The sequence below is a fragment of the Protomyctophum bolini genome, assembly GCF_963924005.1.
Source record: "Protomyctophum bolini genome assembly, chromosome: 7".
In the NCBI taxonomy this organism is placed as follows: Eukaryota; Metazoa; Chordata; class Actinopteri; order Myctophiformes; family Myctophidae; genus Protomyctophum; species Protomyctophum bolini.
The window spans coordinates 45,556,730-45,584,286 of NC_137868.1; the positions used below are offsets into that span (position 1 = coordinate 45,556,730).

At 43.4% G+C, this 27,557-nt stretch overlaps 1 protein-coding gene across 3 annotated transcripts; it reads left to right on the top strand.

The window, feature by feature from the left end:
- Positions 1-324: 324 nt before the first annotated feature.
- Positions 325-27,557, top strand: ncam3 (neural cell adhesion molecule 3). 3 transcript variants are annotated; one of them, XM_080768940.1, is made up of 17 exons: positions 325-342; positions 500-642; positions 6,562-6,630; positions 8,570-8,770; positions 9,258-9,395; positions 11,187-11,330; positions 12,694-12,811; positions 16,214-16,368; positions 18,456-18,589; positions 19,030-19,165; positions 20,779-20,961; positions 21,139-21,258; positions 23,182-23,306; positions 24,405-24,573; positions 25,089-25,281; positions 26,029-26,142; positions 26,865-27,322. In XM_080768940.1, exons 2-17 carry the CDS (start codon positions 576-578, stop codon positions 26,905-26,907), a joined length of 2,109 nt encoding a protein of 702 aa, XP_080625066.1. In that variant the 5' UTR covers positions 325-342; positions 500-575; the 3' UTR covers positions 26,908-27,322. The 3 variants fall into 3 exon arrangements, with proteins under 3 accessions (XP_080625066.1, XP_080625065.1, XP_080625067.1); XM_080768939.1 differs by lacking the exon at positions 325-342 and having other exon boundaries at positions 364-642; XM_080768941.1 differs by lacking the exons at positions 325-342; positions 26,029-26,142 and having other exon boundaries at positions 364-642; positions 26,865-27,557.

Consider the following 27,557-nt stretch of genomic DNA (forward strand, 5'->3'; position numbering starts at 1 on the left):
GTGTGTGTGTGTGTGTGTGTGTGTGTGTGTGTGTGTGTGTGTGTGTGTGTGTGTGTGTGTGTGTGTGTGTGTGTGTGTGTGTGTGTGTGTGTGTGTGTGTGTGTGTGTGTGTGTGTGTGTGTGTGTGTGTGTGTGTTGGGATTGTTGGCAGAGGGAGCGAGATGCTCAGGCAAGATTGTGAAGTGACCATCCTCTGTCTCTGTCTGTGTCTCTGTCTGTGTCTCTCTCTCTCTCTCTCTCTCTGTCTCTCTGTCTCTCTCTCTCTCAAGCCCCTACAGTATATAACCCCTGGCCATGCAGCTGTGTGGCACAGTTATACAAGCGTTGGCTCAGCAATAGCAGGTGTGTTGAGTGTGTGCGTGTGTGGCGTGTGTGTGTGTGGGCGTGTGTGTGTGGGCGTGTGTGTGTGTGTGTGTGTGTGTGTCTGTGTGTAAGTGTAAGACACATCACTTCAGGGGTTTTAGCCCTGGGTTTACTTTGTTCCATTTCACACAAACAGGATTATATTTCGATCAGTTTTTCGGAGACTGAAATCACCTACTGAGCTCAGACAGCCGTCAGGCGGGTTAAAGAGAATGGACCAATCAGCTTTCATCCTGAGAACGACAGCGTTGCTGCTGCTGCTGGTGGCGTGTGTGACAGGTGAGTCTAATTCGACTCTAATTAATTGAACCCATTGACACATGTCTTCGAAATACAGTTTCACGGAAAAACATACGTCAGTGGTCCGTTCTCAGACTTTTTTCATGTCAAGGACCAAGTCCACAATTATATATGTATTTGCTCGCTAACCTACAGCTCTATTTCTTTTTTAATATATTATATATTGTATTTTGTTCCAGGGACATCCAGAAGCAAAGATTTGAGTTGAAAATGTTGGCTTTACAACAACAACAAAAAACGCATCAAAAACAGCATGATCTGCTCAAATGTAAAATGACACTAGATTTTGATGGGTTAAATGGCCAATAGAGTTTGTGTTTTGGTGTGTACGTTACAGTTGTATCAATGTAATATATATGGCAGTGCTATCAATTACGTTCCTGGTATTTGTCTTCTATTAGTTATTAACCAAAGGGGTCGGGTCGGGGAAAAAAACGTTCTTTAAGATCAACCACACCAATGCAACTCAATTTGTTTTGTCCAAACTTGACCCTTTGGTGTGGTTTGGGCTTTCATTTGTGTAGCCAGTAGTAGGCTAGTAGTAGTAGTAGTAGTAGTAGTAGTACTAATACTAGTATAGCATAGTTTTTTATGTAGTAGTAGTAGTGTGGAACAGTGAAGTATACACTTTTTTTTTAAACTGTTTTAAACTCCATGTGGTTCCTCCAGTGTAGCGATGAGAAGCAAAACATCACGTTTTATTGCTGTGGACAAACAAACGGCCATAAAACTGAGACATTAATGACGTAAGCCCCTGTTTGATAGAAAAATAACAGATCTACAAGCTGAGAAAGTGTCGCAAAACACGATTCCTTGCAACCTACAGTACATGGTCATAAGGGATCTGTATACTCGCAATGACCTACTCAAATGACCTCAAATTTTAGCTCAAGCTCAAACTCACTTTATTTTTCCATTTTGAAATGACAGTTTTTGGCATATAAAGATAAAACTTTATTGATCACTATGGCGAAATTATTCATGGCATGAGTCAAATAAAAATTTAATTAAATGAAGATTAGGAAATGGACACAGGACAACTGCACTTGGTCTCTTAATGACAAAGTTATCATGTACAGTTTATCAATACTGAATGAATATCTATATATATTTCACATAGTCTACGATTCAAAATGGTATTCATCTCAAGGTTTTGGGAGGCAGGTATATATGCAGCTCCAGGAGCATAGGTGTATACACAGTCTGTACGACAGTCAATAAACAATTAATATATTAATAATTATTACAGCAGAGACACTGTGTGAACCTTGTACAGTCTGTATGTCCGAAACGGTTGCTTGTCAGGGGAAACAAAAACTGCGTTGAAATGGATCAAATATATGTGTCACAGTCACCTCATCTCATTGATTGTTGAATGTCTATAGGTCTTGTATTTCTATGCATTTTGTTCCCTGGTCTATGTGACCAGATTTGACTGAGAGACTGCCATCGCGCAAATTCCAGCTTTTCACCAGAGGAGAAAAACTTTTTTATTTATTTTTTTTCAAAATGAGTTAATAGCATAGGCAGACTCTTCACATACTAGAGCATGTCTGAAATAAGTGTCAGAGCTTAAATCAATGTCAATATGAAATAAATGCTTAAACATGTAGCTAGGTGTAATGTTAGAGACCACAGAAGTGAACCTTTCAAGCCTGTTTTCTCAACTCGCTGTTTTCTGCAAGACATCACTCTATAAGCCATATCTCCGAAGCTGGTGGGTCAAACTGAACAACCAATATGTCACTTTGAAGCTATGATTTCCTGCTTTCATATGACATGAAAAAACAAAAATCCCAAAAAATCCAATGGCAGTATCTCAGTCAATTTTGGTCACATATATCAATCTTGTACCCAGTAAGTCCTTTGTTGTCTTGTGTCACATGCATGTTTTAGTTGGAGATGTTCTCGTTCACCTCACGGATCCTCTATTAAAACACCCAATAATGGTTTTTAAGCACTATACCTTGGTCCGGCTATCATGCTTGGGTTTGGGTTCTCACCGCGCCACGTGGTGAGAAACAGAAAAGAAAAGTTTCTGCTCAACGCAGAGATTAGAATAAGTGAGTCTGTCAACAGTAAATGCTTTGACAAGCATCTGTTACGGACCGGTTCTGTAGTGGAGACACGTACCCTAGTAGTCCATCATGCACGTCAGTGCTTACAGAGTCAAAGATGGAATCGATAATCCCGAGAGAACAGAGAGTATAGATTGCTACAAAGTCAAAGCAGAAATCGGTAATCCCTCGAGGGCTGCATGTGAGGAGACGGCGCAGACAGTCTTATTTAATCTCTCGCGTGGGGAGTCGTCGAGGCTTTGGTCGATGTGGACTGGAGCCTGAAGGCTATATACTGGCTCAAAGGACGTCCGAGTCACTGCACTGTGCTGCATGTGTGCCGACTGAGGAGGAATGAATGACTCTGTGACTCATAGAGATAGGATGGGAGGGGTTCGTGGGAGGAATATCATCCTCCCCTCCACGACATAAACACATGAACGTTATTCGTTAAAGAATTTATGACATTCATTTTCATTTATTTTTGTTTTTGTTTTTTCTTTTAGGTTTTATGACCTCAATTACACCCAAAAAACCTGAACTTTGAACATTCAGTGCATTTTCTGTGGTCTGAAGTTTCCTTTGGGGTTTGGAAGCCTTTTGAGCTACAATGAAAACAGGCAAAACAGTTAAAACAGTGACATCTGCTGGCAAATCCCATTGACATATATGGGATTTGCAGGATCTTACATCACAAACTGCCGGCAAATCAGAGGCCTGTTTGAGCCAGAAAACCCCAGATCACAGAAAATCTACTGAATGTTAAAAGTTTGTTTTGGGTGCAATTGAGATTAGAAAACCTAAAAAAAATAAGAACAATTCCAAAACCTTTTTTTTAATGTCACAATCCCTTTAAACTTGTTCAACTATATACGGCATAGCAGTGGGCGGGGTTTCCTGGTGCCGCTCAAAAAAATTGGCCATTCATTTCTCCCATAGATATTCACAAAAATATTGATATCAATTATTTTAAGCTTATAGAATCAAAAATGTTATCCTATAGCTATAGTGTCTGAGGCAGGAGACTATATGATTCGTTGCCAGTATAGCTCAATTCAGTTCACACCAGAAACAGTACTGTACAGCACATTACTGTACGCGAAGGCATTAATATTGACAATAGACTGCTGTATGGGGGACTGAATAATTAAAGTGTTGTTTTATTGACTTTGTTCTGGCCCGCAAAGTTGTAACAAGTGTATAGGCCTGTGTCCTGCACTTGTTACAACTTTGCGGGCCGCAGGCAAGAGAGCCTGTGTGTACACCTTATTAATTACACTATTGTACACTGATAGTGATACCGATTACTAAGAATAATCACTTCATGGTATTGATTTGCTGTTTGTTTGATTAGGGCAATAACCCCGCCCCCGGGCCCTAACCCATGTGACAAAACATTTCCATGTGCAAATAAATGGAAATGTTGAGTAAAACATTGCCCTCTTAATAGAGCGTCGCAGTCCCGCCCCCCTTTCGTGACGTAGAGAGGAAGAGGATTTCAAAATGCATTTTTTCAGAAAGTATATTTATTTAAGTATAGGTCTTTACCTGTAAGCCTCGGACAAAGCCACCTCGGATTGTGACAACTCATGTCAATAAACACAATTCTTTGGGGCCTTACAAATAACTGGAAAAAAGAAAAACAACAAAAAAGTGTTCTATACTAATTATACCCTGCCCTTTTTCTTCTTTCTTATTATTTGTTCGGCCCCAAAAAAATTGTGTTTGTTGTCATGTGTTGTCTTTGTCCGAGGCTTATACATGTCTTTAAATACTTTCTGAAACGTCTATGGGAATTATTTGTTTTGGAAATTGTCTTCCGGGCTACTTATTTTTCAGTGTGTACATGACAATTTCGGTATAGCCAGATATTGCCACAATCACTATATGATAATGCATAGGTTAGGTATACTGTACTATAGGTGTCAAAGGTGTGTTACTGTGCATGCTTCAAAACACGTAGTCCATGTTGGTACACTGTTCTGATGGCTGTATTGGCACTGCTAATATACATAGGACTATAGAGTGTTGCAGTCACCCCCCCTTTCAGAACAACGAGTGGCCCAGGAAATAAATCCCAATGCATTTCTTAAAGTATTTATTTAAAGACTGTTACGCCGCGAACAAAGCCAACTCGGATCGTGACAAATCATGACAATGAACACAATGTTTTGGGCCAATCAAATAATTTATAAGAAGAAAAACAAAACAAATAGTGTCTCCTGCCTTTATTTTCTTCTTTCTAATGATTTGATCGGCCCAAAATATTGTGTTCATTGTGTGATGATTTGTCACGGTCCGAGTTGGCTTTCTCCGTGGCGTAACCGTCTTTAAATAGATACTTTAAGAAATGCCTATGAGGAAAATGAACGGCGATTCATTTTCCGGGTCTCTCGAGGGGGCGGGACTGCGACGCTCTATTGAAGGTTGTTTTCTGCAAACACACGGTCGTTCATTGTGTTATGATGATGACTATAGAGGGTATATGCGCGCAACATCATCATCATACCCGGAAGTTATGCGGGAACACCTACTGAGTGGCAAAAAACTACTTTCTGGACTTGACAGTCCATACATCCAAACAGCAAATCTGTTAATGTTTTTAAACAACATTAAATTCACTTTTCCACTCGATCTGCCATTCACTTACAGTATACCGCTATTGCAGGTTTACAGTGTACCGTTGACGTGGTTTGTAAAGATGTGCTAGCATCTTAAAATAGTAAGTGCTGAGGCATTTTTTCCAATTCTTTGCTTCAACCATATGCAGCTAATGAAAGTCTGTCGTGTCTGTCGGTCGGTCAGTTAGTCCGTCTCTCTGTCCGAAATGTTTAAGCAAGCGCTGGTCAAAGTTTAACACAGATTATTCTTGTAGTATAGTCTAAAAATGTGTCCAATTTGGATTGGATTGGTATTATGAAAAATGTCCCGGCAGGTCACATCTAACAACATGAATCTGAGTCGCACACTTCATCTCTGCCCATACTGACCGTGTGTTTTCCGTGCCGGAAATTCAATTACATTTCATTCAAGTGTCAAATCACAACACGTTGTCTGAAGACACTTTACAAACACACAAAGATCCACCCAGAGCAGGCAATATTGCGACAATGGTATAACGAAAAACTCCCCTTTTAGGAAGAAACGTCAGACCGAACCCGACTCTAGGGTGGTGCGGCCATCTGCCTCGACCGACCGTGTCGGGGGGAGAGGGGTGGGGGAGGGGGGAGGGGTAGAGGGGGAATAGGAGGAAAGAATAGAAGAGAGATAGACAGGGAAAGAGATACAGGCAAATACATGTAGTAGCAATAACAATGATATATGAATGAAATAGTGTCAGGATAATATAATTCATGAAATAAGATAATATAGTAGGGTATAACAATGTTGTTGGATAATAATAATATATAATGTACGAGAATATTAGGATATAGTGTATAGCAATAATATGATAGCGGTCCGTGGTCGTGCACTGTGAGGGGGCCATATAGAGTGCCGAAGTCCTCATGACGTCACTCGCTCATCCCACTCGATTCCCCTGGCTCACGCAAGTCATTTCTCCGTGGAGAATATAACATGGGGTCGTCTTAGAATCGTTTCATATAAGCGTTGTGGTCCAGAAATAAACAAGCTGTCTCTGCGTTTTCTCTCAGTCAGTTGATTCTTCATATCCATATGAGTGAAATGGCTGGGGTGACATGTTTATTTTTCAAACACAGTTATTGCTGTATTATGAGGCGATCTAAAATCCCCCTATTATACTGCAACTCACTCACAACTTTTCTCGATCTCCTCTCCTCTCCTCTCCTCTCCTCTCCTCTCCTCTCCTCTCCTCTCCCAGATGCTAAAGTGGATATCATTGGCAACCAAGACGTGACAGTAGGAGACGAAACCCTTTTGTTGTGTAAAGGCAAGTATCCTTATAATAATTCAGCGAATCTCTGAATGTCTGAATGAATGTCACTGACAGCGTGTTATCTCATCATTGGCTGCACCAATCACTCCCACTTTTCACACAGGCATGGACCATAATTATATGGAGGTCTTAACGGAGTCCTTTTTTCGATTTGACACATTAATTAATTTATAATGAATTTATTAGTGGATTAAAAAATGCAAAAATGGGTATTGTACTGTCAATATGACATGAATATGAATGCAAAGTAGCGGTCCATGTGTGGACAGGCTACCTGTCGCCGTTGTGCATGGTGAGATGTGTGCAAACCGTGTAGTTTATCAGGAGAAGAATACCAAAGGATGCAACATTTATCAGTGAATTAAAAACGCACCGGGCGCAGTACCCCCCCACGGCCACAAGAGGGGGGCAAATATCTCACAACGGGTAAGGGCTAGTAACTATAAAACACTATCGGAGTATATATAATTGCCATATAATTGCTTTGTGTTCATGATATTCTTTTTAAGATCATTTATATCGTTCAGATGAATGTCTGTCCTGTATACGTTGCAGATCTACAAGCTCTCAACGCGTCGCAGCGCGACGCGTTGAGAGCTTGTGGATCATGCAAAATGTGGCTCTGAGATGTAGTGGAGTAGAAGTAAAAGTACTGGAAATTGGAAATACTATATATACTATAATAATTGGAAAGTACAAATACCTAAAAATTGAAGTGCCATGATTTTTTTCCCCACCCTAAAACATGATCAGCAGGTCTTATTGTTATATAAGGAGGAAGAAAAAAAGTATTTGTTAAAATGTAGGTTTTATGTGGGCACCCCCACCAGTTCATTAAAGGCGCAGTGAAACGGAAATGGTAAACAACATGAAAATGGTGTTTCCACATGAAACACCGGTCTGAAGTTTCTGAACCAATCAGAGTGTCGCATCCCTTCAGGCGATGGGACGGTAGCTAGGGACGGTGGCTAATGCTATGCGCAACAGCGTGGTGTTGTTTGTTTATAAATCAGACGGTCGCCCAGCACAACCAGTTTACTGTTATGTGGCTTATTTCTACCCTATAATGTTTTCAGAAACATATTTTAGCGTGATGATTAAGTTGAAACCGAGTAATACACTGTCTGAATGTTATCTTGAATGGAAATAAAAACGGAGAAATCTGTAATCAGAAGCAGCTGTGTTGCATGGATGCGCAGACATGGGGAATTAAACATGTGAGCTTCATTTTTATTGGCTTTTATCGATGTGTATCTCTACACGTCATCACGCAGCACGTTTTCGTTTTAATAAATAAATAATACAATCGTTTTTATGGACCTTTGATATAAAAACACACAGAAATGAGAATTTTCCCATTGTTTTGGCATCCATTGTTAGGTATGCCCATATGATGACCACGGATATGGTCTAAAAGTGTGAAAAACTTATTTTTCATTTCACTGCGCCTTTAAGTATGCCTGGTTTGCCTGGTGGGTGGTGATGGGTGGTGCATCCACCTGAACTGAAGCTAAATAAAGGGGGAGACTGTCAAGTTGACTTGACAGTCAAGGGTTCAGCCTCCAGGAAGAAACCCTATAAATACAAAGGGAATACATTACATAGCACATAATAACGACTCGACTCCAGGGTGTCTAATAAAGTATACTGTCACCTCATAGACACATGAAAAACTGGAAGAATACAAACATTGTGGCACACTTGTGGCGCAAAAATGCTTGCATTCAAGTTCAGGAGACTTTGGGGGGGGGGGGGGGGAAACTATTCTCCTGCCAGCATGATGGCATGGCAAGGACCATTTGCATTTCTTTCACCATATAGTGAATGCCGCATTCGTGGTCTGGAAACGGGTAAGACGGGGTAAAAGGGGCAGGGGGCTGAAGCCCGGCCCTTTGACGCCTATATATGTGTGCAACGTCCCTGTCATTTGCAGTGACCGGGGAGGGGGAGATAACGTGGCAGAAGGACCGGGAGGACGTGGACACGGACGAGCTGACGGTCACCAAGGTGGACGAGACCACGTCCACGCTGCGCGTCGGCAAGATCAAGATGTCCGACGCCGGCAAGTACACGTGTCTCTGCGAGTACGACGGCGGCCACAGGGACGAAGCGACCATGGCGTTGTATGTTTCCGGTGAGCAAGTGAATAACGTCATATTGTGCCTCTGTGTGTGTGTGTGTGTGTGTGTGTGTGTGTGTGTGTGTGTGTGTGTGTGTTTGTGTGTGTGAGTCTGTGAGACACGATACACACGTAGTGACACAACGTAACTTATAGGCCTGTCAATTATTACAAAATAATCGCCTAATCGCAATTACATGCGATGATCACGATAATTTCTGCATAATCGTCAATCGTTTCCATGAATGGCCGTATTCATTACGTTTTAAGTTATTTGTCATAATATCTTCCCTGTGCAATTTGTGATTGCGAAGACTAAAAGGAAATAGAAATAGAAATAGAAATACAATCGAAATAAAAAATTGTAACGTTCCAATGTTCAATGCAAAAAAAACCCCCACATAATTAAATCGTTAATCGCACTTACTTGCGTGAGAACTAAAGGTCAACTTGTGAGTTGTGACTAACCTCTCCCTGCGTTGCCCGTTGTTCTTCCCTCCAGAGGGTCCGTCGTTCGGCAGCACTCAGACCTACCACGAGTTCCTGCAGGGTCAGGACGGAGTGGTGCCGTGCCTGGTGACCGGCGCGCCGGCCGTGGAGGTCCACTGGTTCAGAGACCAGAAGGAGATACCCTCTTCTGGTATATTTATTTATGCACAGCATCAAAGGCCCATGCATGCAGGGCCTTTTAGTATACTTTGTGCACTGCAGAAAACAAAAAAAAAACGCTAAAGTTTAGTTCAGTCAGATAACTCACGAATAGATTTAACCAATACTTATTTTAGAATGAGAATACAAGTGTGCATATAATATTTTATCTTGGCGTTCGGCTCTGCTACTATTTTTCTCCCTGCTCGGCACAATCAAACCCATATCTAAACATTAAGAGCAGGGATATAGATATACAATAAATAAAAAAACATGGGGAACATAAATAACAGGTGGTGCTGGGGTGGTGGTGGGAGCAAACATCACATAACCAGGAACCATAAGCAGAAGGAAGGCAGGAAGAGCATGCAGTCTAGTGAGCTTAAGTAGCCCGCCCTATAGGTCAGCTGACTGCCACGTCAGCGAATGACGTGTGGGTCTTGCACACACTGAATGCCCCCACATAGTAATGCAGCATATTAACCCCTTGAGTATATGATTGCGCCCTTGAGCACAGCATGATAACCCTCGAGTATATCTGACTGAACTAACTCCCCAAGCTACGTATAATTTAATGAAGTAATATAAGTAATTATATCAGTTATTTTGTCTTTAAATATTGGTATACAGTATACGTTTGCTGGCTGTGAGAAATCATCATGACTTGTTGTTTCAAAGGACGTCAATCTCTCCTGGTTTTCCACAGTTCATCACAATAACTCCTGTGCAAGAGGAATGGTGAATGTTTCCCAGTAATATGTTGTATGGCTATAATATGTTGTAAGTCAGTGATTTTACTTATACAACGAGTGGGTGGTCTTTACCGCCATCAATGCACGCCTGTGATGCTGCAGGGACTCAGGAGTTCCGAAAGGCAGTGTAGAAGTGCATTAATGACAGTATAAATAACACCCTCGAGTGTAATATTGCAATTGTACAACAGTTACCCTTAAAACTAAGCTATTCGCTAAATAAATCTTTTTTTTTTTTTAATGACAGATGTAGCCATTACGACCACAAATGTCAGAAGAAAATCTCTAGCCTAGCCACCCAGTCGGCTGTGCTTTGGGAGATTTCCATGTTTGGATTAGGCGTTCCGTTACGCTCGTTTAAGCACAGCTAGAAAGCTGTTTCAACCAATCAGATTGCTTCCGCGAAACAACCTGTTGTATAATAGTGGCGGCTGTGGCTCAGGAGGTAGAGCAGGTCGTCCAATGATCCCTGGGTCGGCGGTTCGAATCCCGGCTCCCCCTTTCCACATGTAGAAGTGTCCTTGGGCAAGACACTGAACCCTACATTGCCTCCAATGAGTTGGTTGGTGCTAGCTTGCCACCATTAGTGTGTGAATGTGGGAAGTGAGGACGCTGGCGTCGACTGTTCGCCGCTTCAACCTCCCAATATATGAATGAATGAACCATTGTACAGCGCTTTGGGCACTTGAAAAAGCGCTATAAAAATGCAATTCATTCATTATAGTAATTAATACACCAGGTTGAACACCAGTAGAACAGTGGAGACAGAGCTGTGCAGTGCACACTGCTGCTTTTCTGCATTACCGAACTCTCGTCTGGGACTGCCGATAACGTCCGACCTCCCGTTAGTCTGACCTATACGTGGCCCGGTTAAGACTGAGGTCAGGGTTATAGGGTTTGGGATAGTGTTATAGGGATGGAATATTGAGGGGTCCCTGGCCTCGTGTGAAGACATCGTTTTGCCTGAATGTCTCTCTCTCTCTCTCTGTCTCTCTCTCTCTCTCTCTCTCTCTCTGTCCGTCTCCACCCAGAGGGTCCGCGGGTTCGTCGGGGGTCTGACAACTCTCTTCTCATCGGGGAGGCGACCAGAAACGACACCGGCAGCTACACGTGTCAGGCCAAGATCACAGGGAGACCCGTCTTCAAGCAGCTGTCCATCTCTGTGGTCATCAATGGTATAGTTGCCTTTCATCTACTCTGCAGTAACCGGAGCATTGATTGATTGATTGATTGATTGATTGATTGATTGAATGCGTTATTTACAGTTTGCAGGAAAAAAGCACAAGAATGTACAGTTCAATAGGGAGCGTACCTATGTTCCCCAGGTTCTATGTTCCCCAGGTTCTACAGTATGTTCCCCGCTTACCCCCGCAAAAAAGGTTCTATGTTCCCCGCTTACCCAAAAAAAAAGGTTCTATGTTCCCCGCTTACCCAAAAAAGTTTCTATGTTCCCCAATTTCCTCTAAAAAAAGGTTCTATGTTCCCCGCTTACCCGCTTACAGTGTACAAATACGGCAACATGACTATCGTCTCTGTCGGGTGGAAACCTCATAATGTCCAAAACCGCTACTTTTTTACAGGATTAAAAATTCAAAAACATCAAAAGTAGCAGATTTGGGCCTCACTCACACCTACAGTAAGACACACGACAAAGACAAACTTGTGACCTGTGTCTTCTGTGTGACTCCTGGCCGCCTGCAGTGCATTTCCAATGGAAGTCACATGGTTTCACCAAACATTTTTGTTTGATGGGGGAGAGGAGGGGCAGAAAACAGCCATCAAACAAAAATGTTTGGTGAAACCATGTGACTCCCATTGGAAAATGCATTGAGGCGGCCATGACACACAGAGCACACAGGACACAAGTGTGTCTTAGGTGTGTGAGTGAGGCCCTATAGAAGCACAAAACGATCTGATCTTCTGCTACTTTTGACACTGTAGTATGATTAGTATGATTAGTAGGGCGCTAATTTACAACAAGTAAGACGCGCAAACGCGGGAAGCGAACGCAGCTCGTACATATTTGGGGTTTTTTAAGATTTTTTTTAAGTTATTTTTTTTTAAGTTATTTTTTTTTAAGTTAAGTTATTTTTAAGTTAAGTTTTTTTTTTAAGTTAAGTTATTTTAAGTTAAGGTGTGTGTGTGTGTGTGTGTGTGTGTGTGTGTGTGTGTGTGTGTGTGTTTAACAACAAAAAAACACGAAGGGCTACATTTTCGTCACCGCGAAACCCCTTATCCCTAAATTTCTTTGCCATTTTTTGTTTTACTATTTTGCAAAACATTTCATTTAGTTCAGCTAGCCAATCTACATTGACACGTTGTGAGCTTGTAGACTGGCCATTTTTAATATTCAAAAATGTTTAGCAAAATAGTAAAAAAAAAAAGAAAAGGGGCAAAGAAGTTTAGGGATATGGGGTTTTTAGCGGTGACGAAAATGGAACCCAGAGAGTTTAATTAAATATGGAGATATGGAGGTTTCTGCCCAACAAAAGCATATTATAACAACATGCGTTCTAACGGTTGTCTATATGTCTGCAGCTCCTCCGACGGTGCATATGAGGGAGAAGGAGATGACGGTGATGTCCGGCGCGCACAGCAACGTCTCCTTCGTGTGTCTGGCCGATGGCTCGCCGCAGCCCAACATCACCTGGACCATGTAAGACGACACTATTAACCCATTCTGACCTGAGATCAGATTCATACGAGGTTTCCGCTGGACACACAATTGGTCTGATGAACCCATTCTGACCTGAGAGCAGATTCTAAAAAATGTTTTGTCGTTTTTTCGTTTTTTCAAAAAATAGCAAACCTACAAGCATGATGCTTAACACCAAAACGGGTTCCCGTTCAGAATGGGTTAAATGAGTTAAAAGTATTAAAATACCATTGTCTTTTTTTTATGTTTTTTTATGTCCAATGTATTGTATTTAATTCATAAAGTCACTATAACTTAAATGCATTTGAAATATATAATAAAATGTAACTTTTTAGGATTCCAATTCAAAAATATAGCCTAAAGTAATTCAGGATTTAAATTAAAATATAGCAAAAGTAGCCGATCTACGAGCTCAAAACGCGCCCCACTGCAACGCGTTTTGAGCTCGTAGATTGGCTATTTTTGGTACGACAGTGATATGCAATTTGGCCCTAGTCTGGAGTGAGTGTGGAACTATAGCGGCCCTCTGGAGTGAGTGTTGGAACTATAGTGGCCCCCTGGAGTGAGTGTGGAACTATAGCGGCCCTCTGGAGTGAGTGTTGGAACTATAGTGGCCCTCTGGAGTGAGTGTGGAACTATAGTGGCCCCCTGGAGTGAGTGTGGAACTATAGCGGCCCTCTGGAGTGAGTGTGGAACTATAGTGTTCCCCTGGAGTGAGTGTGGAACTATAGTGGCCCTCTGGAGTGAGTGTGGAACTATAGTGGCCCTCTGGAGTGAGTGTGGAACTATAGTGTCCCTCTGGAGTGAGTGTGGAACTATAGTGGCCCGCTGGAGTGAGTGTGGAACTATAGTGTTCCCCTGGAGTGAGTGTGGAACTATAGTGGCCCCTCTGGAGTGAGTGTGGAACTATAGTGTTCCCCTGGAGTGAGTGTGGAACTATAGTGGCCCTCTGGAGTGAGTGTGGAACTATAGTGGCCCTCTGGAGTGAGTGTGGAACTATAGTGGCCCTCTGGAGTGAGTGTGGAACTATAGTGGCCCCTCTGGAGTGAGTGTGGAACTATAGTGGCCCCTCTGGAGTGAGTGTGGAACTATAGTGGCCCCCTGGAGTGAGTGTGGAACTATAGTGGCCCCTCTGGAGTGAGTGTGGAACTATAGTGTTCCCCTGGAGTGAGTGTGGAACTATAGTGGCCCTCTGGAGTGAGTGTGGAACTATAGTGTTCCCCTGGAGTGAGTGTGGAACTATAGTGGCCCCTCTGGAGTGAGTGTGGAACTATAGTGTTCCCCTGGAGTGAGTGTGGAACTATAGTGGCCCCTCTGGAGTGAGTGTGGAACTATAGTGTTCCCCTGGAGTGAGTGTGGAACTATAGTGGCCCCTCTGGAGTGAGTGTGGAACTATAGTGGCCCTCTGGAGTGAGTGTGGAACTATAGTGGCCCTCTGGAGTGAGTGTGGAACTATAGTGGCCCTCTGGAGTAAAGCTGTCGATCTGCTATTTTCAGTATAGGTTTTAGAAGGCTTTTTTTATTTAATCGGCTGTTTTGTAGAGGCTACTTTGTCCGTCATGAGTGTCACGTGAAAATCGCAGATGTCGCGTAAGCGGATCGATCCCTATTGGGCCCTATTGTAAACAATGTGATTTGAAACAATGAAATGTACTGTACTTCTGCAAACTGTTAATCAATCAATCAATCAATCAATCAATCAATCAATCAATCAATCAATCCACTACTTTGAAAATGTGAAAATGTGTTTCTTTTTTTTCTTTTTACATTTCGAAATTAGTTTTTACGTTTTTGCTACATTTTATTCCCAAATAGGAATGCCAGGCTGAAACGGGTTATAGGAAAGGATTGCTATCATTCATTTAAAATCATTTTTTTTCCTTCCTTTAATTGATGTGATACAGTATACACTTTCTCTTGTATACAAAGGAGGATAATAAAGCAGGAATAAAACAAATACGCAAACCACAGAGACGGAGAAAAGGTGAAAGGGCTGTTTATTCCTGGTGAATCTTTTCTCTGTTGATATTTACGCTGCTGTTGCTGACTCAGTGGAGCGTTAATGTAGCATGGCATCCTGTCTCCTGCGTGCGTGCGTGCGTGCGTGTGTGTGTGTGTGTGTGTGTGTGTGTGTGTGTGTGTGTGTGTGTGCGTGTGTGTGTGTGGCTGGCTGCCCATATAGCTGCCTGCCGGAGGAGCGTGTGTATGAGAGACTTCCTGGTGATTTTCTTATCAGCCTAATGTCCAGTAGCGTCGCTCGTCTGCTTCCTCCGTTCCCCGTCCTGACCTCCATATCAACGTATTGTTGTTGTTGTTTGACCCAGCCTAAACTCTGTACTAGGACGCCCCGGGTTCCCCCGCGGCTTATACACTATAGGACTCCGCTACTTTGCTCCGCACCACCAGGGCGCCCCAATTTTCGCCCAGCAGCGCCTTATACCCCTTATCCCTAAACTTCAATAGCCCAGACTGCTGGAGTATGGAGTTATATACCTTTGAACAGCCACTGCCACCGACCGCTGAGTCACTTTGTCATGCAGAATCCACTTTTAAAACGGTGTAATCGGAATCGCTTGTTGTCGAAAAATGTTCCATAGCGGCGATCAACAAACAAAATGTCAAATTCGCCCCATTGTAAACAATGGGACTCAATTTCCCAGAACCCTTTGCATGCACGCCGGCGCGACCGACCTTTTTTGCGATGCCGTCCTCGAAGCGGGTCTCATATCTCCCATTCTGTCCCGGTGGATTGCCCGTATAAGACTTAAAGGGACACTTCACCCTTTTTGCAAAAAAAAAGATATGTTAATGACGTTTAGAAGCTTTAGATCACTTTCCTGGGGGTATTTATGTGTGTAATATGTGGTTTTAGATATTTTAGATTGTAGCAGTGAGCCTGTTGTCTCTGATGTCATGGACACTGGTCTCACTACCTTCTTGGACTACAATTCCCATAATTCTTTGGTGCACTGCTCCTCCTTGTGGATAGGGGGGAGAGCTGTCTTACTGAGACAACATGTAGTCCAGGAAGGAAGTGAGCCCAGTGTCCATGACATCAGAGACAACAGGCTCACTGCTACAATCTAAAATATCTAAAACCACATATTACACACATAAAGACCCCCAGGAAAGTGTTCTAAAGCTCCTAAACGACATTAACATATATATTTTTGCAAAAAGGGTGAAGTGTCCCTTTAAGTTAAAACTGATTCAAAACGTGGATTAAACAATGAAAACATCACTCGGGTTCGTGTTTAAAAAGGCAAAGATTCTTTGGGGCTGAAAATGGGGCTCCTTTCAAATATCTTCACAGAACATAGCCAGCAGTGAATGAGGTATGCAGTGTGTACATATATTAGGGTGTTTCACTGCACTCTGCTTCCCTTCTATATACCCCCTCAGGCCGGTGACCTTTGACCCCTCCCGCCACCAGTTCAACTCGGACCGCAGCGAGCTGACCATCCGGGCGGTGTCCAGGCAGGACTACGGAGAGTACGTCTGCACCGGCAAGAACAAGGTGTCCGAGGACAGCGCCACCATCAGGCTCAATGTCCATGGTTGGTCCTGCATGCATGCTTTTTTGTTATACCGTTCTATACCATCAGGCTCAATATCCATGGTTGGTCCTGCTTTTTTAAGTGGTGCAACCACTTCTACAACCAGCTTTGTCCGTGTACCTGTGTACCTGTGTACCTGTGTACGTGTGTGTGTCTTTGAGCATGAGTGGTGTGCGCATGCGTGCGCGTGCACCACTGGTGTGCACCCGCACCCGTGTGTGTAGTGCCGTGCATGTGCGCGTGCACCACTGGTGTGCACCCGCACCCGTGTGTGTAGTGCCGTGCATGTGCGCGTGCACCACTGGTGTGCGCACGCACCCGTGTGTGGACGTTGTTGCTACATAATTAGCGTCAATGCTAGCGACCTAAAATATAGCCATCCTTGCTCTAGAAAGCGCCAATGTTTCCATCTAGACCACCGGATTATCAGCAAAAACCTCCGAAAATCGCGCTAATGGACCAAACCATGGAGAGCTCCGTAGATTATGAGTTATTCAGCTTTTAGAGAGGGGAGTTGCGCCACTTGGTTCACACAGGTGTGATTTTTTTTTATACCTCGAGTCACCAGGCTTTTCCACCTCGGAGGAAAGCCATGGTCTGTGTTACAAAATTGCCGTTTGATCCGGTCCGGAGCGAAAGCTATATCGTTACGTCATGTTGTAGTCATTGTTCTGTATAGTCATCAGGCAGGAACCCTCAATCTGGAACGTCCTTTTTCCCTCAAGCCGGAAGAATAACAATAAAGGTGACTGACTATGCAAAACAATGACATAACGATATCATCCGCTCCCGACTGGATCGTGAACCCGAAAGGGGGAGGGAGGCAATTTATTCCATTAGACCATAGACCATTTTATGGTTGTATAGCCAGAATGAAAACATTCTCTGAGGTAAAGGAGTTAGTGTATACATTCCCCATAATGGCCTACAGTATAGCCACTATAATGTTTTAGTTATTAGTTATGTATTCTTCTTGGATAAGATATATATATGGAAAGGCTATATTATTTAACACCAAAGTAGTAGTAGCAGTAGTTGTTGTTTGTTAATTAGCAAACTGGGACATTTGGACTGAACGTCTCCCTTATCCTCGTGTCGGGGCTTCTGTTTTCGCCGACGTTTTTTATTTGTGTTGTTTCTTTTTCGACACGTTCTGCTTCACGAGTTCACGTTCCGACGTTATCCCGACGTCTGCCTTGACCTCTGACCTCTGTGTGCGCTGACTGCGCCGGGCGCGGTGTGGGCTAGCCCCTCCCTCCCCTCTCTGGTGCGAAACTATGGGTAGTAAAAAAACGAGGACGATGTTTTTGACGGCCTGCAGTGCACAGCTTTGTGCGCAGGTGTGTGATTTGATTGGTGTATTATGATGATAAGAGCACGAGTGTGATTTTTATATTAATCGTGTCCATGGTTGCGGTCCTGCTTTGTATACCCCGCCCTGCATGAATGGGGTCTGGGTCAAATAGGGGGGCCGGGGGGGGGGGTTAAATGGTAAATGGTGCATTTATATATAGCGCCTTTATCCAAGGCGCTTTACATAGATTGTGCATCAATTCACCCATTCACATGCACACACATCCACACACCTTTACATAGATTGTCCATTACATTCACCCATTCACACACACACACACACACACACACACACACACACACACACACACACACACACACACACACACACACACACACACACACACATTCACACACCAGATTGTGCATATACATTCACCCATTCACACACACACCAATGGCTGGCGGAAACCATGCAAGGCACCGTCAATAACCAGCACATCATCAGGAGCAATCAGAGGTTCAGAGTCTTGCTCAAGGACACTTCGACACTAATATAACTCTGGGGGGAGCCCCACATGCAGGGATCGAACTGGCAACCTTGCGGTTATACCCGCGCATCCGGATCATGAACTTGAACTTGGGTTCTGTTTGGAGGCGGCGGTGGAAACATGTTGCACAGAATCATAACACTACAGTGTGTGTGTGTGTGTGTGTGTGTGTGTGTGTGTGTGTGTGTGTGTGTGTGTGTGTGTGTGTGTGTGTGTGTGTGTGCGCGCGTGCGCGCGTTGCAGAGCATCCGGAGGTGTACCTGAGCCTGGAGGAACAGAGCGTGCCGACGGGGCAGAGGATGACCGTGACGTGCAACGGCACGGGTCACCCCCGGCCTCGGATACGCTGGAGCGACAAGCAGAGCGGACTGACGCTGGTACGCACGCACGCACGCACACACACACATACGCATGCACGCACGCATGTTCACAATATCGGTGTAAACATGTACATGCCGTACATGTCTCTTATCTATTAATATAGTGTCATTCCCATCAAGTCAAGCAACTATAGATCAGGGGTCTTCAATGTTTTTCAGACCCAGGGACCCCTCAGAGACAGAGAGAGAGAGAGAGAGATGATGAAGCAGGGACCCCCACATTGTATATGCGATTATGCGTATATGTAATTGTGTTGCAGATTAAACCTTTTTCATAGATTTCATTAATTGATAGCTTCTTGATAGACTTGTTTCACACCATCAGTCCTCTTCGAGTGATGTAAATGTGCATCAATGTGTGTGTGTGTGTGTGTGTGTGTGTGTGTGTGTGTGTGTGTGTGTGTGTGTGTGTGTGTGTGTGTGCGCGTGTGTTTCAGGATTCTTCATCAGGCAGAGTGCGTGTCTTAGATGGAGTGTTGATGATTGATGATGTGGCGCCCTCTGATGGCGGTCAGTATTCCTGCATGGCTGTCAGTCCCTCTGGCAATGCTTCAAGGGACATGAGACTGAAAAGTAAGAGAATACTCGCCAGTGGTGGAAAAAAGTACTCAATTGTTTTACCTAAGTAAAAGTACCAATACTGCAATTTAGAAGTACTTTGTTACAAGTAAAAGTACGGAATTGAAAATGTACTTGAGTAAAAGTACAAAAGTATCGGCATCAAAAGTACTTATTATGTGTACAAATTCTATTGAAAATAGCCGATCTATACAAGCTCACAGTGCGTTGCAACAAAATGTATAGGGTTGAAGTGGTTAATGTATGTTTTCTAATCAAAATGAAAATCTTGATCTACGAGAAAAATCGTGAAAATGTGGTGCAAATCTTTCAATAATATATTCTTTCAGAGCGAACCGTTTTTAAAGGACAACTTTAGTTTTTTTCAACCAAGGTTCATGTTTTAGGTTGTTATTAGAGAAACTAAAAGATGAGTGTTCTTTTTTTTTTCATTTGCTGCTTTCTTTCGTTTTAGGGATTTTAGCTGTTTTTGACAGGGGGGCGGGGGCATTCGAGCATGGGACTAAATATGTATTTCTTTACAACATTTTATAGCGATTTCTTTTTTAATTATTTACTATAGTCCTAATAAACCCCTGGAAATTTCATCTGGCCACAAAACATCACGAGATCTACTGAATGTGTCAAACTGACATATTGAGCCCATGACACACAGTGTGGCTTCCCCCCAGTAGGCCTCCTTCACATTCAGTAGATCCTGTGATTTATTTGTGGCCAGATGTAATTTCCTGGGGTTTATTAGGGCTATAGTAAATAATAAAAAAAACAAATCTCCATAATATTTTGTAAAAAAACACATATTTAGCACCATGTTCGAATGCCCCCGCCCCCCTGTACAAAACAGCTAAAATCCCTAAAACGAAAGAAAGCAGCACATGGAAAAAAAATAACACTCATCTTTTACTTTCTCTAATAACAACCTAAAACATGAACCTTGGTTGAAAAAAACTAAAGTTGTCCTTTAAGTCAAATCTTTGCTTCTAAGGGGGGGGTCCCTGGAACAACATATTTCCAGATGGGGGTCGGCGGCCGATTATTACATATAATCTTTTGGCTACTTGACATGAAAATGTTTGAGAACGACTGACACAGAAACATGAGGTGTTTCAGTACATTGTCATTGTATTTTGTCATTTTACTGTCATCTTCATGGGGTGAAAACAACACAGCTTACAATTGGAATTACATTGGGGAACCTGTCCTGCACGTTACACTATTGTTATGTGTTTTTGAGTGGTGCAACCACTCCTACTATACCAGCAATGTCCGTGCCTACCTATGTGACTATGTGGCCATGATCACGAGGCATATGACTTATTAGTACCAGTAGGGGGCGCCAGAAACAGAGAGAGAGAGATAGTGCTGTGCCTGCTGCCTGCTAATGAGAGAGAGAGAGAGATAGAGAGAGGTGGGGGGGTGGGGTGGGGGGGGGGTGGGAATTGCACCACTCAGTTCACACGGGTGTGATTTTTCTTTGTAGTATTGTAAGTGCAGGTGTTTGCAAAACCCACCGACGACGCGTGAAAAACTAAAACGGGACCGGGGGAGAAATCCAAAAACGATTATATAATTCTAACCTTTCTTTCTTCTTCTCTCCTCTCTTGCAGCTCAGCCTGGACTTCCCGAAGCTCTGACCGTCTCTCCCGGACCCACGTCGGTACACTTCTCCCTTCGGACCCCGCCCGTCGTCAGCGGAGGAACACCAATCACAGCCTTCGCCCTGCACGCCCGGCTGCTGCAGGGCCCGGCGGCGGCGGACCAATGGGCGGAGACTGTGGTCCCGGCCTCAGGTAACAACCCTGCCCCTCACCCCCTGTCTTTAAAGTTCACCCCAAAGAAATGACTCCTTTTGATTCCTCACCCCATGAAGCTTTGAATTCATAGATGTTTGTGTGTGTGTGTGTGTGTGTGTGTGTGTGTGTGTGACTGTGTGTGTGTGTGTGCGTGTGCGTGCGTGCGTGCTTTAGACCCTCTGGTCATCACCGGCCTCAGACCCTACACGTCCTACAGCGTGCGCCTGGCTGCCATCAACACTGTGGGGGTGGGGCCGTTCTCACAGACACACACTGTCCAGACACAGGGCATACGTAAGTACACGCGCACACGCACACAGACACACACGCACGCACGCACGCACGCACGCACACACGCACACACACACACACACACACACACACACACACACACTGACACACTGACTACTGACTACTGCACTACTCACTCTCAAACAATACAAGGTGATAGAGAATGTGCGTGCGTGCGTGCGTGCGTGCGTGCGTGCGTGCGTGTGTGCGTGCGTGCGTGCGTGCGTGCGTGCGTGCGTGCGTGCGTGCGTGCGTGCGTGCGTGCGTGCGTGTGTGCGTGCGTGCGTGCGTGTCTGAGTCTGAGTCTGAGTGTGCTTGCTTTTTCCACTCATCTGCTCTTACTGTATGATGCATTCATTTGCTAAATCATCTGCCATCATGTGATTCATGTCCCCGCTCGTTGCTGACTCACCCTGCTGATGACATCATTGCATTCTGCTGACATCACTTTTACAGAAGGTAAAGTATGCATATTCATCAATCAATCAATCAATCAATCACTCAATGTGTCACTCAATAGATCCTTTCCAATACAAACACATGACATGATTCTATAGCAAAGACTCCATGTCATCTGTGAGCTCATTCCTCATGCTTCTTCAGGACGTCGGCCATCTCCAGTAAAATCACACTCGTGTGAAGTGAGGGGCGCCTGGTCATGTTTGTTTCAAGTGCTTTAAACATCAAAAGTCCATAGACATGACGTCACGTTTAGTGCTCTAAACAAACATTAAAAGTCTATAGACTTGACTGCTACTTTGTTTGTTTAGTGTGCTCTAAAACAAACATTAAATGTCCATGGACTTGTCTGCTATCTGACGTAATTCCGACATTGCCGACACACAGACTTACCAGCATCACACTATAGAGCGTCGCAGTCCCTCCCCCTTTCAGAACAACGAGTGGCCCAGGAAATGAAAACGCAATGCACTTCTCCCATAGGCAGTTCTTATTTAATTTATTTAAAGACCTTTTAAGCGTCGTACGAAGCCAACTCTTGTCGTGACAAATCATGACAACACACACCATTTTTTGGGCCAAACAAAGAATTAGAAAGTAGAAAAAAACACTTTTTTTGTTGTTTTTCTTCTTATGTAATTATTTGTTTGGTCCAAAATATTGTGTGTGTTGTCATGATTTCTCACGACAAGAGTTGGCTTCGTATACGACGCTTAAAAGGTCTTTGAATAAATTAAATAAGAACTGCCTATGGGGAAATGCATTGCGTTTTCATTTCCTGGGCCGTTCGTTGTTCTGAAAGGGGAAGGGACTGCGACGCTCTATACTGCCTCTAAAGTCATCGTCCTTCCAACACTCAGACGTGAATGACAGATCCTAGCAGTCATGATAGCAAATGACACAGATCACCCTCATCACTTCATCATCACACATTATTGCCATGTGGATGGAGATAATATAGTGTTATGGAACTTTGAAGTTTTGTCAACTCGACCATTGCAGCAAACTGCCTCTCCGACGTGTGTGTGTGTGTGTGTGTGTGTGTGTGTGTGTGTGTGTGTGTGTGTGTGTGTGTGTGTGTGTGTGTGTGTGTGTGTGTGTGTTTATACGAAGTATGGATGGATATATATAGGACATTCAATGCATTGCTTAATATTTGTATGATGTGTCTTGTATGCTATAATGTTTCTCATGTGCTTCTACAGTATATGTTAAACAACCTGTGAAAACATTTATCCTTCTGGGGCAATGGAGTCTAATCGTATCTAATCTAAACAAACAATGACATCTAATATAACAAACGTCAGGCAACGATGCCCATTCGGAGGCAAAGCATGGGCTGCATTGTTTTGCGGAGATTTTGGGACTGCGTGTCTAAACGATATTCCCACGTCCTTCCTCTCTCTCTCTCCTGTCTCTCTGGGTCTCTCCATCGCCCCCCGCCTGTCCCCCATGATGACGACGCAGGTGAACCGGACAGTCCTGTGCTGTCCCTCGGGGACATGGCGGTTGACAAGAACTCCTTCTCTCTCCCACTCAAGCAGCTGGACGACGGAGGGTCTCCCCTGACACACTACAACATCCGATACAAGGTGCGCATGCTGTATACATGCCGCCGGCCGGTAGTATAGCGCGGCCAGGTGGGGAACCGCTATATAGCTTCCCACCCAGTTCGATCCCGGGGCATCCCCCTGCAGAGTTGAAGTGTTGAAGTATATCCTCCAGCTCAGTGGCCTTGTGGTTCTATAGAGTGTCCGCCCTGAGACTGGGAGGTCGGGGTTCGAATCCCCGGCCGGGTCATACCAAAGACTCCCTGCTTGACACTCGGCATCAAGGGTTGGATTGGGGGTAAGTCCCTGCGACATACTAGCTTCATGTGTACTTCTATGGGCCCCTATATGGGCCTCATGGCTCGGCAAGGCTACTTACTTACTTATCCTCGAGTGAGACTCGTCTGAACCCCTAATTGCTTCCGTTGTGCAGGTTGTGCACATCGGGAGTACATGTGTGTGAATGTATAATGCATAATAATCTATGTAAATCGCTTTGGATAAACGGCGCTATATAAATGTACCATTTTGTGCGTGCGTGCATGTGTCTGGATGATGATGATTATTATTAGCATTATGATGGTTCAGTTCAAGGGATAAATAGGTCTTACTACTCTTCCATCTCCCCTTTGTCATTGCTCTCAATTCAATTTCAATTTTTCAATTTCAAAAGGCTTTATTGGCATGATAAATATGTTTTACATTGCCAAAGCGTATACATACAACAAAACAAAAGTCAATAAACATCCCAACAATAATGAACAACAAGCAATACAGTAACAATGGGAATAAATTAACAAACATAAACATAAACATAACAGCAACTTAATGACCCTGTTCAGACAGATATACCTGTCTCTTCTGTCCACTGTCTGTCCCTCAGTTGATGACAACTCCATACATATTTTGCTGCCAAAACTGTGCATTTGGACTGTTCTCCCAGAACATATTGGAGTGATGAGTTATTAATGGTGGATTCAAATTCTTTAAATTTAGGGAAGAATGATTCTCTGATGTCTTTATACCTGTCGCATTGTAACAGAAAGTGTAGTTCCGTCTCCACCTCCCCTTGAGAGCAGAGTGAATGAACACAGTCTGTCTTCTCTAAATGCTCTCTCTCTCTCTGTTGTCTCCATGCAGGACAAAGAGGGTGAGGAGTGGAGAGAGAAGCAGCTGTCCCCAGACGCCACCTCGGTGTCTCTGCCGGGGCTGGCGTTCGGCACAGACTATCAGCTGGAAGTGACCGCGGTCAACGCCAACGGTTCATCCAGTCCCGCCAAGGCCAACTTCACCGTCGGACCGGCACCTGGTATACGACGCTATTTGATTGATTGATTGATTGATTGATTGATTGATTGATTGATTGATTGATTGATTGAATACTTTATTAACGGTTTGCAGAAGAAAAAAAAAGCACAGGAAAGAGGATTTAATACCCAAGAAAGCACTATGGCTTGTTTCCATTATGGTCCTTCATATTCAATTCATCTGAACTATTATAATATACTATACGATCACTTATATACAACCTGGTTTAAACCTCTGTTCACAATCACTTCGAAAGAAAGAAAGAAAGAAAGAGCGATTTTTAAAAAGTGAAAACAAATCAAAGGAAATTGATATACAATGAGATGAGATTCACAAATATATATTATTTAGAGAGGCAAAATGTCAATATACATAACATTTTATTTTTACATAAAATACTCCCTATGCACTATGGAGTAAGATGCTCTCTCTCTCTCTCTCTCTCTCTCTGTCTCTCTCTCTCTGTCTGTCTGTCTGTCTCTCTCTCTCTCTCTCTCTCTCTCTCTCTCTCCCCAGTGAGGGCTGGTATCACCAAAGGGGGCGTGGTCGCTATCGTCATGGTGATCTTCCTGTTGATACTGATAGCGGTGGATGCCACCTGTTGCTATAGAAACCGATGTGGTCTACTCATGTTCATCGCCGTCAAACTGTTTGGACAAAAAATGCCCGGTCTCAAGTCACTGGAGGACGGGGAAGTACCTACTAACGGGTACGTGTGTGTGTGTGTGTGTGTGTGTGTGTGTGTGTGTGTGTGTGTGAGTGTGAGTGTGTGTGTGTGTGTGTGTGTGTTACATATTGCCGTAACATAGTGCCACTTTAACTGAAATAGAAATAAAAGCAAGGCTTTGCTGACTAAACTAATTAAAGATAAAATCTTAGAGAATTTCTTTCATGTCAAATACAACTTGTATTTTGGTTTTATAGGAAAACTATCTTCCTTTTGTTAGTGCGCCAGTTTTACAACTGAATACTTTTTTCCACAATACTTTTTCTCACCTTTGTGAATGTCACAACAAAATAATATCCTAAACTTTAAAACTAATAAAAACTGATCTAAAACTACCACTAAAACTAATAAAAACACAAAATGAAGGCTAAACTAAACTTGAAAAACTAAAAACTTCAGACAAACTAACTGAAATTGATAGTCAAAAATCAACTAATGAACATTCTAAACCGTTATAACCTTGGTGCGTGCGTGCGTGTGTGCACTAGTGCAGGTGTGTGCACCTATATACGCACAGCATTGTGGAGGAAGTGAAGTATACGTGTGGTGGCATATGAATGTGTGGCGTTTAATGAAATGAACGCGTGCGTATACGCTGGTTTCATTATGAGGACATTTCATTGATGTACCTATACCGACATTCTTATCGTGTGTATGTGTGTGTGTGTGTGTGTGTGTGTGTGTGTGTGTGTGTGTGTGTGTGTGTGTGTGTGTGTGTCCTGGGAACAGAAACAGTGAACTGACGTTAAAGGGACTGCAGCCGCACAGTAACATTACGCAGCAGCAGTCAAAGCCACAGCAGACAGAGATCACCTGCGACAAAGCCCCCCTCACCAAACACGAGTAGGTCCCAGACAAAATTAACATAGTAATTACTCCACAAACCGTCCATCTAAAAGCATTATGTGACCCCCGTACCAGATTCGTGTTATAAAATGTTTCCAAAAATATTCAAACTGTTTCACTTTTGTTGAAGACGTTTTTCTTTCTTTTTTTAAATAGCAGAGCTGCACTGTAGGTCGTCTATCTTCAAATATCCGACCGATGCCCCCCATGTGGCCTATACGTGTAGCTATATAGTTTCTTCTTCTGTATAGTTGCATATTTCTCAGTTGTCGGAGGGAGCACAGCAGTTGAGACAAAGATCAAGGCCTCATTAATTCACACGTATATCAAACTTATGTTCTGTGCTTTGGAAAGAAAATATTTAGTCTCAGTTATAGCCTTTTGAATAAAACACACCATTTAGTCCTATTTTAGTTGAAATTGTTGAAACCGCCATAATGCAACTCCTTGTAATAAAATATCAAAACCTTAGTCTTTTTAAGTCACTAAAATGAACACTATAATGCAAACAGGGAACGGCAAAACAGGGACGGCAGGTGCTGAAAGCCTAATTGTTGATACTTGGTAGGCAGCAGAACCCTTTCCGCTGTGTTACTACTGGACACAGCTGATGTATTATTGTCTTTCCGTTCAAAATACGTAATTTTGGCACATTTTAATATAAGCCATATCAGTTACAATAGTTCATCTGAATGACAAACGGCCTCTTTTCTCTGCAGGAAAACCCCGCACAAAACAGGCCCGCCCGCCACGGACGCGTGATGTCATCAACTAAGATGTGCGTCGTCGGCGTCACCCGTGAGTGATCACATTATAGAAGAAAGACAATCAATCAAGGAGCTTATCAATCAATCAATCAATCAGTGGAAAGCTACTGATCCCCATGCAGACAGTGTACGTCTGTTGAAGACTTTGGAAAAACATTATGCTGATGACAGTCGGTGACTGCATGGAAGGCAGTGAAGAAGATGCGCCTTCAACGAGGAAACGGGAATGTTTCTGGCCTCCCTGAGGGGAAAAGAGACCGGTACCGTTCTTTATTATGGAAGGTAATGTTATGCATATTTTTCGAGAATATATATACAGTATATGGCACATTTGAAACATACAGTACCAGATCCTGAAATGGGGAATTAAAAATAAATCCTCAGTATAGCTTGTGTTTTAGGCCATTCATTCATTCATTCATCCATTCATTCCATCGCCACCATATTGGAACATATTGTATAAGTATACCTGAAGACTGGCCGTACACTAGCCGACTCAATCGGGAGCGAATCTCGGGCATAAAATTATCGTCTAGTGTGAGTGTTTTAAAAGATCCAATCGTAATCCCTCCGATCTGCTCGGGGGGGCCGCTCACAGCGCGATCGGGATCGGCCCCGATCAACATCAAGAATGTTTGATATTTT

Excerpts from the sequence above, each read along its gene's own strand:
- ncam3 (XM_080768940.1), top strand. The coding sequence starts at position 576 with ATGGACCAATCAGCTTTCATCCTGAGAACGACAGCGTTGCTGCTGCTG. Across the intron at positions 643-6,561 it reads GCTGGTGGCGTGTGTGACAG|ATGCTAAAGTGGATATCATT; the intron begins GTGAGTCTAATT and ends CTCCTCTCCCAG. Across the intron at positions 9,396-11,186 it reads GAAGGAGATACCCTCTTCTG|AGGGTCCGCGGGTTCGTCGG; the intron begins GTATATTTATTT and ends GTCTCCACCCAG.